This window comes from Euprymna scolopes, chromosome 17 (assembly GCF_053919585.1).
Source record: "Euprymna scolopes isolate OS-2025 chromosome 17, ASM5391958v1, whole genome shotgun sequence".
Classification (NCBI taxonomy): Eukaryota; Metazoa; Mollusca; class Cephalopoda; order Sepiida; family Sepiolidae; genus Euprymna; species Euprymna scolopes.
In genome coordinates, this window is record NC_136498.1 from 112,951,907 (window position 1) to 112,967,408 (window position 15,502).

The window sequence follows — 15,502 nt, forward strand, 5'->3', positions numbered from 1 at the left end:
GGGATGATTAATTGGTATCGGAATCGGAAAAATTGATGCTTATTTTCCGATGCCAAAACGATTCTTTTAATCGTCAAAAATCTTCCATTGCCGGTAATGATACTAAAATAATAAATATTTATTGATTTTCAATTACTAGTAAAGCTAAAATCTATAGATCATCCTCCATAAATGTTTAGGAAAATATATCCATATTTAACTTGTTTTTTTTTTTTTTTTTTAATATCAGAGGAAATAACAATCTTTATAGTAAAATAATTAGAGATTTATAAAGAATCGGAATCGGTAATTTATCACGTAATCGGTAATTGTATTGGAATCGTCCCATATATATATTTATCCCGGGTTGAAAATATTCAGAAGATTAAAATCATTCAATTCCAACAAAGGTCATGATAGTGCTCAATCAGATAGCAAATTTTAAATTTTTATTTGCTTTATGTAATTGTAGTCATATCTTGCTATGATGTGCAGACCGTTTCAATCGTTATTGATCTCATCAGGCAAGAAAAAATTTGAAAATTAAAAAAAAAAAAAAAGTTGAAAAACTTATATATATATATATATATATATATATATATATATATAAAAACACCCGTCTAGCTGAATCCACTGTCAAAAATTTTCCCCACTCTTTATCTGTGCCTAAATCAAAACGTAGATTCCATGAACAAAGCTTCTTCCTTAGAACTGCACCCCTGTGGAACTCTGTTCCGTCTGCCTGCTTCCCACCTGACTACAACCTGGATGTCTTCAAGTCTAACGTAAACAAATTCCTAATGAACCGCCCCCTTAAGTAAACACTTCATTAAATCACCATACTAATGTACTTTACTTGCAATAACCCTTATCCCTGAGTGGCTTCCAGGCCTCGATAAGTGGTGATTACCGTGTAAAAAAAAAAATATATATATATATATATATATACGTTGTGAAACTAACACTAACGATGAGAACGGTAGTCCGAAGAATCTAAGTAATACACGTGAAGTTGTCTCACAATTTTATTAATGCAGCAGATACTTTTTTTTTTTTTTTTTTTTTTTTGTTATTTTTTCATCCGAAACAAGACACAGTGTTACTTTGATGTAGGGGGCTGCTATTTGGAACATAATTTGCAGGGACACTATGTAGCGAGTTTAGCAACAAGATGTATGTTCACATTACACTTGAACTTCTGCATGTTAGTAGATGAGTAGCACACCTTTCCCTAGTCGATGAGGAATGGGCGAAGAGACTGACGATCCTGATGTAGTCTGAGTGCGTCCTCCAAGTTCCACTAAAGAATGCTGAGCATTCTTTTTCACAACATGAGCATGGACAATCAAAATTCTGATGTTGAACTTAATTCAGCCGCTGACAGTTTCTTCCATTTATATCACAAAGGGAAAGGTGTGCTACCCATCTATGCTGTTCGCACTTTAGCACGGAATAGCAGCACTAGCTGGATGTTAGAACCAAGAGTGTAGAGTGAACGGCATAGATGAGTAGCACACCTTTCCCTAGTCGATGAGGAATGGGCGAAGAGACTGACGATCTTGATGTAGTCTGAGTGCGTCCTCCAAGTTCCACTAAAGAATCGACCCAGAGATGAAGGCATCTCCTGCTCTTATAGTTTTCGGACGACCCATTAGAGATCCCATCCCGATTCCAATGCGTCAGTACTGCAAATAATACTAGAAATAATTCGATGAAAGAAGGAACATGTGCTGGATAATATTTTACCATGTCTACAAAAAAGATATCGACGATAATCTCAATCAGCTGGATATTTAAATGAGTCATGCAAGCGCACAAAGTGTAGAGTGAACAGCATAGATGAGTAGCACACCTTTCCCTAGTCGACGAGGAATGGGCGAAGAGACTGACGATCTTGATGCAGTCTTAGTGCGTCCTCCAAGTTCCACTAAAGAATGCTGTTCACTCTACACTCTGAAACAATAGAGAAGAGGGTTGGTTAGCTTATGTCCTAGGTGATGAGAGGAGACATTAACATTAGCTAGTTAGTACAATCAAGGAAACCGGAACCCAGGAGGGAATTCCAAAGTCTAGCATTGGTTTTCTTTATAAATTCTAATTCTGCAAAATGTTACTGATCTTTCGAAATTGTGACTAATTTTTCGTCTTCATTTTTTTTCTAGATTGCTCAATGGAGTAAGCTGTGGCGTCTGATCCAGGGTAGTGAATGCGACACATGTAGTAGGGATCTCCCCGTAGAATTAGCACCGAAAGAGTCGGCCTCTCAACTAGATTTGGATCTTGATTACAAAGTGAAACGCTTTCTCATGGAACGCTATATACTTCGCGTCCATCTTCCGAATGGCGGATTTAACATGGTCAAATATGGCGATGCGACAGACATTAAGGTAAGAATTCTTCAAGTATTTCGTTTTTTTTTGTCTTTTAAACACATTCAGTCATGATAATAAAATGCTACATTGCATCCTACGAGCAACCACATCATAATCACAACATCATTAGAGGAAAGAGTACCTATTTTTCCCTCTAAATATTTGGTCCTACCACTGCAATTTGTTGACACTGGGAAAAAAATCTACACCTTCCACAGAATGTATGCTTGCACCGCTCTTAACTGGGTCATGCATACACATACATACCATTATCTTTCCTGTAGTAGAATAAAAAAATAAGTCTCTCTAGGGAAAATCCACTGCCTCTGATTAGTTGCCTGTTAATTCTTTTATTCTGGTATTAGATCATTATAAACAAACACTTAAGAAAATTTACAATATGGCTTCACTCTATACAGGAGGCAACAGTGCTAAAACAAAACAAATACAAACATAATAAGTGCCCAAAAAACAGAAAATTATTCTAATGTTTCATAAATACTGGCAACTTCTTTTTAACAATTGAATATGTTAACATACTTGCATTAGAAAAAAATATATATATACATAACGTCTTTTAACAACCGATAATCGCGCAAACATAAAATTATAGCAGCTTCTAAACATGATACAATTCTGCTACAAAACCGAAACATTAAATACTGGAACTCTTAAGACTTTACTATGGTTTTAGAATTATTGGCATTTTACTACGCATTGCTAACTCTTTTCTTGTGCACATGGAATTACCATAATTGTTTTAGGTTTCTTTTAAACTAGCGGGGATGCCCGGCATTGCACAGATGTGTAGAGGTGTAGTAAGGAACCCCGTGGGAGGGGGATTAAAAAAGTGTTAGTAGCGGGGGGGGGGGTCCAAACAACAGTAGGCAGTTTGGCTGAAGGGAGGAGTTTAAAAAAAAACAAAAGAAAGTTGTATTAGGCAGGCAAACTTGAACTCATAATGCGAAGGAAAAAAAACATGTGATGTCTTAGCCGATGTCTCCATGATGCGACTGGAAGTCAAGAACATTGAAATTAAGCAAAGTCAATCCAATCGTGATGATGACTTGCTAAAATCTCGGCAAAAAAAGTGACCCATCTTTGTACAAAACAGAATGAATGATTTTTGCCAATTTTTCGATATTTGCCGTTCGAAGAGTTGAGCTTTGAAATGATATCGATCTTGTGAGGATCTGTCGCGTGTGTGGAAAGTTTTTGCAAGACATACAAACACACACACACATTTTGCTCTTTATATATATACTGGCGGGGGTACTCAGCATTGGCCGGGTGTTTCCAGGTGTGTGTGCTCTTAAATCAAAAAGGAACACCGGGGGTGGGGGGAATTTTTGGTAAGTAGGTAGGATCTAACCCGAAGCCCTGAGGCAAAGTTGAAAAATAAAATGTGAAAAAAACATGACACGTTAACTGCTCGGCCAGCAAGAATAAGTTACTGAAAGACCTTTGAACTTATTTAAGCAAGAAGAAAATTGACAGGTGCCCACACTTAATGACGTCAAGTGGAAGTCGTAGAGTTAACATTTTGTGCGAGCGTTACGACGACGTAAGCAATAGCTATTTAGCAGTTAACATTTTCTGCGGAACAGTTTTTAATGAGGTCAGTAACCTGGTTTTTTTTTTCCCCAACTTTGGAGAAAATCAGCTTCTCCCTTTATTAGGGGAATGTCTCGAAATGAAAGCAACGGTCTGATATTACGGTGATAAGCCGACATTGACCAAACGTTACATCGCTTTCTGGAGATCACTGGCCGTGGGCCAGGATTCAAATCAAGTTTTGCTTTTTTTATACAGAAAAATGAAAGCAACACATGGCGATCCGAAAATGTGGAATATTTAACGTTTCAAAGTCGAGCAAATTAAATAGACAGGCGACCCCCGTTAACTCGTCGATATTATAATTTACATGTGATATAAAAAGTTTTAAGAATGAACGAGCCGACCGAGCAGGCTTTGGAAAAATGCCTTTTGCAGACATACACAAAAATCGAACATACATACATGCATTTTGCCTTTTATATATATAGACTAGTGGGGGGTACCCGGCATTGCCCGGGTGTTTGGAAGTGTGTGTGTGTTAAAAAGAAACATTGGCTGGGTGTTTGGAGATGTAGAAGAAAAAAAAAATGTTTTAGTAGGAAGGTATGGTTTGAACCCCGAACGATGTCTTGACATGCAGGTGGAAACGAAAGGGAAAAAAAGCCAGGCACCTAACCATCTTGGCCACGAGGGGAGAGAAATTGATAAGTGTGTTAAATTAAGATTTTTAAAGTGAAATATACAGGTGCAAGGAAGTTAAGTGGCGTGATGTTTGACCTAGTTTTGCGCTGCAAACCAGTTACTGTTTCCCCCACCCCATTATTCGCTTTTTGAAGACGCAGCGATGGAAAAATAGCTGCTAAAATAGCTGGTAAAAGTCGGGCAAATTAAATACGCGACCCACGTTCTTAAGTCGTAGATATTATGATTTAGACGTGATATAAAAAGTTTTAAGAAGGAGCGAGCCGACCAAGAAGGATGACGAAAAAAGCCTTTTGCAGACATGTACAACAAGTGCACACACATACATATATACACACATTTTCGCTTTTATATTTACAGATATATAGACTAGCGGGAGTTCTGACGTTGCCTGGGTGTTTGGAGATGTGTGTGTTGGGGGGGGGGTCAACTTTTTTTAAAATCGGAAAACTAAAAAAAACTCCCTGGCGTCGCCCGTGTAGTAAAAGAAAAAAAAGTTTTGGTAAGTAGGTAGGATCGAACCTGGAACCTTGAGGCGAAGTTGGAAAAAAATCCTGACATGCAACCCACTCGCCCACCACGGCAAAGTAATAGAAATGTGATTTAATTTAACGATTTTAATGATAATGAGGTCAAACAGGCTGGGGTTTTTTTTGGGGGGGGGTCCCAACTTTGGTTGTTTGTTTTTCCAAGATGTTAGGGAGGGGTAAACCAGCTCCCTATAAAAAGGGGAGTGTCCCAATGAATAGCAATTGTCTGATATAAGAGGGTTCCCTCACATTGATCAAACTTTATTGCTTTTCTGGACGTCCCTGCCACGAGTGCTGGGGAACTGCTGATACGGATTAAGTTTCACTTTTTTTTGCGACGATTGAAAAAAATCTCGAAAATAGCATGTAAAAGTCGGGTAAATTAAAGATAGACGCGACCTCCGTAACTCATATATATTATGATTTAGATAATATATAAAAAGTTTTAAGGAGTGCCCTCACCGAGCACACCCCTGAAAAAAGCCTTTGGCAGACATACATAAAAAATGCACACACACACATTTTCGTTTTTATATAAAAGACTAGCGGGGGGTACCCGGCGTTGCCCGGGTGTTTAGGTGTGTGTGTGTGCTTTAATCAAAACATAAGAATAAGCGAAGTAAATATTTTTAAATATTAAATTATTAAATATTTTTTTATTTGTTTAAATATTATATATAAAAAATGTTAAAACTTTAAAAAAGCGAAAAAAACATAAAAGAAGACTAACGTAAGGCAAACGAACGATGTTAAATGTAAAAATCGGAAAAACAAAAAAAGAAAACGCGAATGTGATGAAAAAAAAAACAGAAAAACAAATGTTAAAACTTAACCAAAAAAGACAGCACGTGAAAAATGGCTTAAGTAACCCTGTTTCAATATTGAAATTTAAAAAATCGAAAAAAAAAAAACATCTCACACCACGATTCAAACTTACAACCTTTAGATATTGACGCCGACCTCTAATCAAGTGAGCTAAGACGGCGTTGACGAAATTGGGTCGTTTTTTTTAATATTTAAACTAAATCATGTTCCGACGTCATTTGGCCATGCGTAGAAGCGAACTTGTCATAAAAGGACAGTTTTTGCTACACCCTCCCCGTACAAAACTGATGATTTTAGGGTGAAGGAATTAATGTTTTTGGCCAATTTTTTTTATATTTGTTGGGCGAAGGTTCGAACTTGAAAATGATACTGATGTGGCGAAAATCCGTGGCCCGTGGCAAAATTTTTTGCGAGACATACAAACACACACACTCACACACATTTTGCCGTTTATATATATAGACTAGCGGGGGGTACCCGGCGATGCCCGGGTGTTTTCAGATGTGTGTGGTTTTGGGTAAATAAAAACTCCGGGGAGGGTGGCGGGTAAAATAAAAATAAAAAATGTTTTGGTAGGTGAGTATGAGGATCGAACCCGAACCCTTGAGGCAAAGTTGGAAATTGAAGTGTGAAAAAAAGACGTACGACGTTAACCACTGGGCCACACAAGGGAAACACGTTTGAATTTATTTATTTAACTACTGACAGGTGGCAGCAATAAAAGTTAACTCTGCTGCTTCTATTTGACCTAATTATTGAGGTCAAATAGAAGTCACGCAGTTAACTTGGGTTTGTTTACCCAACTTTGACTGGTTTTTTCCCCAACAGATGCTGGGGAGGGGGAAAGCAGCTCCCCAGGAGTTTGTTCCCACATTGATCAAAGCTGATTGCTTCTGGACATTTCCCGGCGCGATGCCGAGAACATTGTTAACTTTGAATTAGTTTCGCTTTTTATACGAAAAAGCCCAATCAACACGCGAGAAACCAAAATAGCAATAATTTTGTAAAAGTGGATGTAAATAAATCTATACACTACGCGCTTTCCCAAATCCTAGATATTATTATCTAGGGCCTATATAAACAGTTGTAAGCGATAGTAACGGCCCCGGGAGCATGTGCGAAAGAAGCCTTTGCGAGACATACACGAAATGATCACACACATTTTGCCTTTTATATATATAGAAGATGGTATGAAAGTTATGATGATAATATTTACTTATATTAAAGTTACATTGTGTTACATGTAGAGGTGGGAGTGTAATTCTCTGGCGCACTTTGGAGGTACCTAATATAATACATAGATTTGCTATCAAAAGACAATGTACATATATGGAGAACAAGTGCATCTACCGTGATTTTAGTATGTGACTGATTTTTTAAATACATCCGTTGATTGAAAATTGTTTTCCCAAAATTGTAAAAATTTTCTGAAAATAAATAAGAAAAGGTAAAGGGACGGGTAGATCAATGAGCAAAACAGAATTGAAACTTACACTATTCCCGAACAACGCCGGGTAAATATAGCGAGTTAATGATAATAAAGGGAGCAGCGCACGTATAAACCCGACCCCGTTTTCAATGCTTATCACTTCTACTTTTGTATAGGGAAAGATAACAAAATACTGAGGTCTTATCTATGACATGAAAAGAAACTGGAATTTTAGGAAGATTTCCATCATTCCAGTAATTATAGGAGCAACTGGACTCATGAGAAAGAATTTCAAAAACTACCTGGCAAATATAGTCGATGGTTAGAATCTTAAAAAGATCTCTCGGTTGGAATGTATGAGACAGCTGGTGAATATTTGGCATCTGATAGGATGCTCCATTCCCGGCTTGAACAAAATGATAAGAAAAAAACAATAAAAAACAAAACAAACGACTGTCATTTTTTATATAATGAATTTGACTCGGAAGCTCACTTCCTCTTTTCCACCTTTTCGTTCTGAATGGTGATGTGACAACATGCAATCAGTATTCTTCTTATCCGAACCTGCTCTCTTGACTTGATTTTCTTTTTAGACTAAATTCCTACAGATATTTGGTAAGTCTTTCATATGTACGCACATATTAGGAAATTTTGACTAGTCTACATATTTTGGTGTATTACATAAAAAAATCCTGTCTTTAATCCTTTTTTGTTCGAAACGAATAGACACGCAAGTATTTACCCATTTTTCAAATGTTCGTCTTTTATTGGTAAAACTTTGCGTACAATTGTTTCAGTCTCCAGTGTTGTTTTAGTTCAGAGAAATCGTCACTAAGACACTTGAGGATGCATGTGGTTGTATGGCACGGAAAGAAACTGGAATCTTACAAAGATCTCCATCATTCTAGTAATTTTAGGAGCAACCAGACTCATGAAAAAGAATTTCAAAAACTACCTGGCAAATATACCAGATGAACCAAGTGCAAGAGAGATTCAAACAATTGCATTTAAAGGAATGGTTATAATCTTAAAGCGATCTCTTTGTTGAAATGTATGAGATGCTGCGTGAATGTCTGGCATCTGGTAGGATGCCCCATCTCCAGCTAGAACAAAATGATTTAAAAAAAAAAAAAAAAAAAAAAAGGAACAATACTCCTTGACTAATCAATTTCTACCCAACTTACACCATTAACAATTACTACACGACCAACTTACATTCATTAACTCTTATCCTCGAGTGGCCTCTGGGCCTTGATAAATGGTGACTCCCTTGTCAAAATAAAAAAAGTGCAAGAGAGTGTAAAACAATTACACTTAAAGGGACGGTCATAATCTTAAAACGATCTCTCAATGAAATTTATGCGATAGCGGGTGGATGTCTGGTATCCCGTAGGATGCCTCATCCCCAGCTAGAATAAAATGATTTAGGAAAAAAAAAAAAAAAAAAAAAAAAAGAGAGAAGAGTGGTGCTCAGCCTTAGTAAAATATGGAACCAGTGCAGAGATGATCCTATGTAAAAATGATTGATCCAGTTTATGGAGTAAGAAGATTTCACCTGACAGGTGTCACATGATAAAAAATGCAGTTAAGGCGCGGGGGGGGGGGGGGTCTGACATATTTTGCAAATAGATTTTTCTTCTCTTTTATTATCTTGACAAAATTTTATTTTTAACTTCATATTGATCATGAAACGAGAGAGGATATACGAGATACCAGCAGGCACACTCAGGAATGAATGAGGATCAGTGTGCTCCGTTTCTCCCAGCCCTGAACCTCATTATTAACCTGTCTATTCTGACCTTCTAATTCCTTTAATTCTATATTTCCCCTAGTTTTGTAATTTTATCTAAAAGTATTTAATGACCCCAACAGTCAACATAGAAATATAAAAAGGATTCATTATTGTAAGTGAACAATGTAATAGACAGTTACAAGTTGTGCAACTGGCTTGTAATGTATATTGGGAACGGCCTGGCCGTACTAATACTACTTCTCTGAGGCTTGCATTGTTGCTTCTGATATGCCACTTGGGATAGTTCATTGTATAAGGAAAAAGATGTCAGTACTTTTTCTTTACAGCAGATAGGAAAACAAGAGACTCTATATCCTTTCAGGGAGAGCTACATGGTTAATCAGTAAAAAAATTAAAAGGATTCATTAGTGTAAATAAACAATGCAATAAGTAGTTGCAAGTAACTGGCTTGTAATGTATATGGGGAACGGACCGGCTGTACTTGTACTCTTTTAGGTTAGTATCCTCATTGTTGTTGTTATGCTCGTTAGATCAGTTTATTGTATAGGAAACGGGGAATGTTCTCTACAACAATAAATAAAAAAAAGACAGTCTTTGCTGTTTATGGATGACGTGATGACATAATATTGTTCACCTACAAAATGAATGCCATCAATGGATTTCTTGTGAAATCTTAGTCTTGTAAAACTGTTTGATCTTGGTATAGGGCCTTGTTTTAAATTTCACCTTCAGATATGATAGACGGACACACTACAAATCTATTATTATGCTAGAGTTCAGTTAATTAGCATTTATTTTCTTAAAGCTTTTTTCCTATATATTTTGATCACGGAAAATATGTTAAAATATTCGGGATTGAGTTACGTTTGAAAGAATGTCTATTTTAATTGCTCTAATTTGATTGGTGAGCAATTTGGTATTTACTCATGAAATGACCCATCGGGTCAGTAATCTCGTACTAAATTTCCGTCTATTACCCATCCCCACCTCAACCCTGTTTTATACCGCTACTAGCCTGGGTCTCTGGCGTTGAGAGATGTGTGTTGAGCAAAAAAAATAAATAAAAGTGGTACTAGGTAAGCAGGCTTGAAGCGAAAATGAAAGAAAACCTGACGTCTTACGGCTACTCAGTGACACAACTGGAAGTTCAGAACGTTAAAATTAGGCAAAGTCAATCCAACCGATATGATGACTTGCAAAAATGGCTCACAAAAAATTGACCCCTCCCTGTAGAAAACTGCCCAGTTAAGGGTAAAGGAATTAATGTTTTTGGCCAATTTTACCATATTTGTCGTCCGATACATCGAGCTTCAAAAGTATACCGATCTCCTGAGAATCCATCGCCTCTGTCGAAAGTTTTAGGCATACATACATACATCGATACATACATACATTTAAACAAACAGGTGAGATTTATATTATAGACTAGCGGGGGTACCCGGTGTTGCCCAGGTGTTTGGAGGTGTGTGTGTGTTGAGGGGGGGTAGATCAGAACAAAATGGGTGAAGTCATAACACTGTTTAAATATGATAAAATAAAACAAAAAAAAAAACAATGTTTAACTTCTATAAAAAAAAAAAAGTTTTGGTTGGTAGGATCAAACCCGACGCCTTGAGGTGAACGTGGAAAAAAAAATTGTGAAAAATACTTGACATGTTACCGCCAGGCCAGCAAGGGAGAGTAACTGAAAAGTGTTTCAATTTAAGGATTAAAAACAATCGCAAGGTGCGTGGATTTAATGAAGTCAAATATCATGCCATAGACTGAATGAAATCCCACACTGGATTCTTACTACAAGCGTTTTTTGGGTTTGTTTATCCAACTTTGACTGCAAGGTAGTTTTTCTGGTTTTGTTTCCCCCAAGATGTTGTGGGGGGGGCAGCTCCCCATTTAATAGCAATTGTCTGATATCAGGGGTTTCCCTCCACATTGATTAAAACTGATTGCTTTTTGGACGTTCCCGGGACGAAAGCCGGGAACCAATCTCAGTTTCAACTTAGTTTCACTTTATTTATATGAAAAAGCCGAACCAACACGAGAGAAGCTAAAATAACAAGAATTTTGTAAAAGTCAATGTAAATAAATCTAGACGCCACGCGCGTTTGCAAATCCTAGATATTATGATTTAGATGGTATATAAAAAGTTCTAAGAAATAGTCCCCCCCCCTCTCTCCGGCAAAAAAAAAGCCTTTGCCAGACATACATAAAATGTGCATACACATTTTGCCTTTTATATATATAGACTAGCAGGGGTGCTCGGTGTTGCCTGTTGCCCGGGTATTTGTAAGAATGAGCGACTAACCTGAGAACCACCCCGAAAAATGCCTTTGCCGGACATACAGAAAAAATGCACACACGCACTAACACACATTTTGCCTTTTATATATATATATATATATAGATTACTTTCTTTTTATAAAACTGAAGTCGGACTAGTCCATTCTAAATAAGAGGGAAATGTCATCACAAACAATACTGATATTTCACCTGTAGTCAGAGAGGAGAAAGAGCGTGCAAGAGAGATAAGGAGTGGAAAGAGACAAATTTTGTATTTGTATTTAAAAAGTTTAACTGGCTTTGCAAACTCACTTTACCCAATTCAAACCATCTAATCCGAGTTCAATGAGTGATCCAACATATTACATCTGTTTTGGGATAGTATAGATTGAACTATATATTTGATCGTGGAGGAATGTGTGTATGTCTGCAAGTGTTATGTAATCACGGTAACTGCTTCAAAATACCTTTGTCTTGTCTATATATTGTTAACATGTACTGTCATTGCTGGCGCAAAATATATACACATACTGATAGCAAAGTAAATATCATGACACAGTTGATCTACAAAAATATATTACTCTTATTTTACACTAATAATCAGCGTGTCTGACCAGTTGTTATTGTTTCTTTTGACGTTACTGGAAGGCGTAGGAGGGATTGCATAGTTAGTCATTTGTTGGGTGGTGGAGAAATGGTGATGTGTGCCACAACCTCTCTGTTTCTCTGACTGACTGACTTTTTCTCTATGATGGTTTTATTTATAAACATATCGTCCTATCTGAATGTTTAATATTTCCTTTGTCTATTGTTCCAACCTCTGACCGATATATGGTCACATATTTCTGGGTCAAATTATGCATTCCGTTAGACAATGATGGAAAGTCCCGAATTCTTTACATTTGAATCCATTTGCGTGTGTTGCTTGCCAATATCTAACAGAAGCAGAAAGGAAAAAAAAACATGTTGCAACAAGACTTTGAAGAATGTGAGAGACTTGTAACAACATAACTGCATGAAAGGACTTTTAAGCATGTGTTGGTGTGACAGGAACTTTTTAAAACAAAATGCAATCCGAACTGTTAACAAAGTTGTTGGATGACTGTGTGCCATGGGCCGAAGTGTAGATATAGCAGCTGGTTGTACCTATTTACTATGCCTCCCCACGGGACAGAGTTAGACACCAGGGTCGTTTTTTAACGTGGAGAAAAGGTACAAAAATAAAAATTGTCTCAGTCGTGAAGGATTTCTCCTCCACCGAAAGAGAACAAGAAATAGAAGTGCGGCATCTGAAGAACAGATACTACACTTTGATCTTGTCCTTAAGGCCAAACTGGTTGTAGCTGTGGACTGGGAAACTGCTAATTGACCTTTAGGGGAAAGAGCAAGGATGCTACCAGCCATATTATTGCTGGCTTGGAAAAATATGTGTCCGTTGTTTGATGATGAAACAAGTATTTAAAAAAAAAAAAAAAGTGTCGAATTTCTTTTGTGTTTCTTTGCAAAACTTTCATGCATTACGTCTGGTCCGTGTCTAAAAATATACTTACCATGTTGCATGAAGATTGTTTGGAACCGTTAGAAATACTGTACAATGTTACACACTAAACGAATTTATGTATTCTGATTCTGTATCACTCCAAGCTGGTTATGGTAAAAGAATAATACTTTGGGTCACCAACGATCAAATTCGTACGTTGTCAGAAAAAAATGTTTTCGATTACACGTAATGGTAAATGTTTGAAAATTAGTCAGTAGGGTTTTGCTGCTGATTACTCTATCCTTTTCTTTTCTATTATATTAAACTATTTGCCAAAGAAGAGGAAGAGATGTATTTGAAAAGTGACGTGACTGAAGTTGCGTAGAAAACAAAAGAGAAGTTTTCAAAATTTTAATGTTTTAACTCAAACTCTTTTACTCTACTGGGTGGAATGATAAAATTGTCGCCCTTAAAAAAAACAAAAAACAAAAACACATCTTTATTTTAAAACTTTTATTGAAAAAAATCAATTTAGGTAATTTGATTATGTAGTACAGCTGACATCTATTCAATGTAGCCACCTTCAGCCTCAATTACGGTCTCAATACGGGTCCAGAACTAGGAGCATGCCTTTTCTACAAGCATCAGTGGGAGCTTGGTGAATGGCGGCAATCAGTCTGGCTTTGATATTGTAGGAGGTCATGTTGGTGATGTTCTTGATGTATGACCAAATGAAGTAGTCCAGGGCAGGGGAGGAAGGGTACAAAGTCGTAGCACTCCTTCTGAAGCCAAGCTTGGGTTTCTTTGGACTTGTGGGCTGTCGCGGAGTGAGTCCTGCTGCGACACCCAGGGTCTGCCAGCAGTCACCTGATTGCACCAGGAGATCAGCACATCCAGATATACTTTGGTGTTGGCTGTCTTCAAAAATGTGAGGTGGCATGATGTGACCTTCACTTGAAACCACACCAAAAACCAAAACTGTGGCTGGAAACTTCATTAAGCTGTGTCCTCAAGCGCTGAACCATCTGGATTTACATTTTAAGGGTACTGTTGTCATCTGGATTTACATTTTAATGGTCCTGTTGTCATAAATTGCATAACTTGAGAGCATAAGTTGTACAGCGGTGCATCTCTGATCTCGCTCGTTGAACATAGTGTCAGTTTAAGACATGATAGAAGACTTCTATTGCTCTTGGGATTTGTACACAACTGGCTTTTGTCAAATGGAAATGGAATCATGTCGCCTTTTCTAGGGCGACAATTTTATCATTCCAGCCTATATATGAATCATTTTCTGTCTTGTCATTCTGTCATTTCGGTGTACATACAGGCATATTTTATGCTATGTTAACTATATGCCATGCGTTTCTAGAGGTACATCTATCCTTTTTGCAGGTTTTGCACAGATGAAATTCTATTAAAAAATGTTCAGTTCTACCGGAAGAGAAGGCATTTGCTCATTGCTTTTGGTTCACGTAAAGTCTTTAAGAGCAAAATGTGTTTTTCATTCAAAGATACGAAGCATAAAACTGAAAAAGACTCAATAGAATTTCCCTTCAAGGGAAACTTTTTTTTTTTTTTTTTCATCCGTTTCCTGTTCCCGTTTTCCATTAGATTGGAATTCCACATCTTGGATACACTAACAGATTTAGAGCACTCGTTGCTCATGTGGAATCACATTCATAAAAGAACAACATGAATTTTCTTTTTATTTATCTAATATATAAAGTAAAGCTGGTCCGTTTCTCAAACTTTTGTTAATAACTTTTTCATACAAAAGCAATGTTTGATTCTGCTTGACCAATATATATATATATATATATATATATATATATATATATATATATATATATATATAATTGATATGTAGTTTGCTTGAAGCATTGTGTGGGATAGGTATGTAGTAGAGATTTAGAAGGCTATCACAATGCGAGGGATGAGATATAGTCAGTTGGTGAAAGAAGACGAAAACAAGTGGCGATTTACAAATCAATAAGTACATACATATACGTCTATATATACATATATTTATTCAGTTGTATTAAATACAATATGTCTTACTTGTTATGTCTGCGACAATATCCATAATTTTGGAAAAAAAATCCCTTTTCAAATGGTGAATGTGACAGATCGATTCAAAGCATGCTAGATGATGGAGCGGAAATTGGATGGCTGTGTGGAGCCTCGGAGCAAATGTAAGAAGGGGGTATATGTATGGCCTGTTTTAGGTAATTAACATATTTTTTGTTCCTTTTTTTATAAAATTTTTTTGGATATATACGTATTTTATTTATTTACTTTTTTAGTTTATAACTTGCTGCTTTAGTGTAAGCTATTTTTAATTTTGTATATTCTCTGTCTATTTTGTTGTCTTTATTATTTTTTTGTCCTGCTGCTCTGTATTATTCATTTATTTGTTCAATTTATTAACATCCTAGCATATTCAGTGGAATGACTTGATGTATCTAGATCACGTAAGTTGCTAGCAGGCTGGTACTGGTTAGCTTTTGAAGAAGAGAATAGGGATGTGAGAGAGGATGGGAGGGGTACGGGGTGGGCGCTCACAGTCGGCTGTTGGGGTGTTTAGGTTGGGTGCGG

At 36.8% G+C, this 15,502-nt stretch overlaps 1 protein-coding gene across 14 annotated transcripts in view; it reads left to right on the forward strand.

Moving 5' to 3' along the window:
• The window catches only part of LOC145296892 (focal adhesion kinase 1-like), an 890,147-nt gene that overhangs the window by 487,870 nt on the left and 386,775 nt on the right, over positions 1-15,502 (forward strand). For all 14 annotated transcript variants that reach the window (XR_013870066.1, XM_080143040.1, XM_080143043.1 and 11 more), the window contains one exon: positions 2,142-2,366. Coding sequence is in view for 13 of the 14 variants with exons in the window: in XM_080143040.1 (XP_079999166.1) it covers positions 2,142-2,366 (225 nt within the window). In the remaining variant the exon portion in view is untranslated. The remainder of the gene's footprint in view (positions 1-2,141; positions 2,367-15,502) is intronic.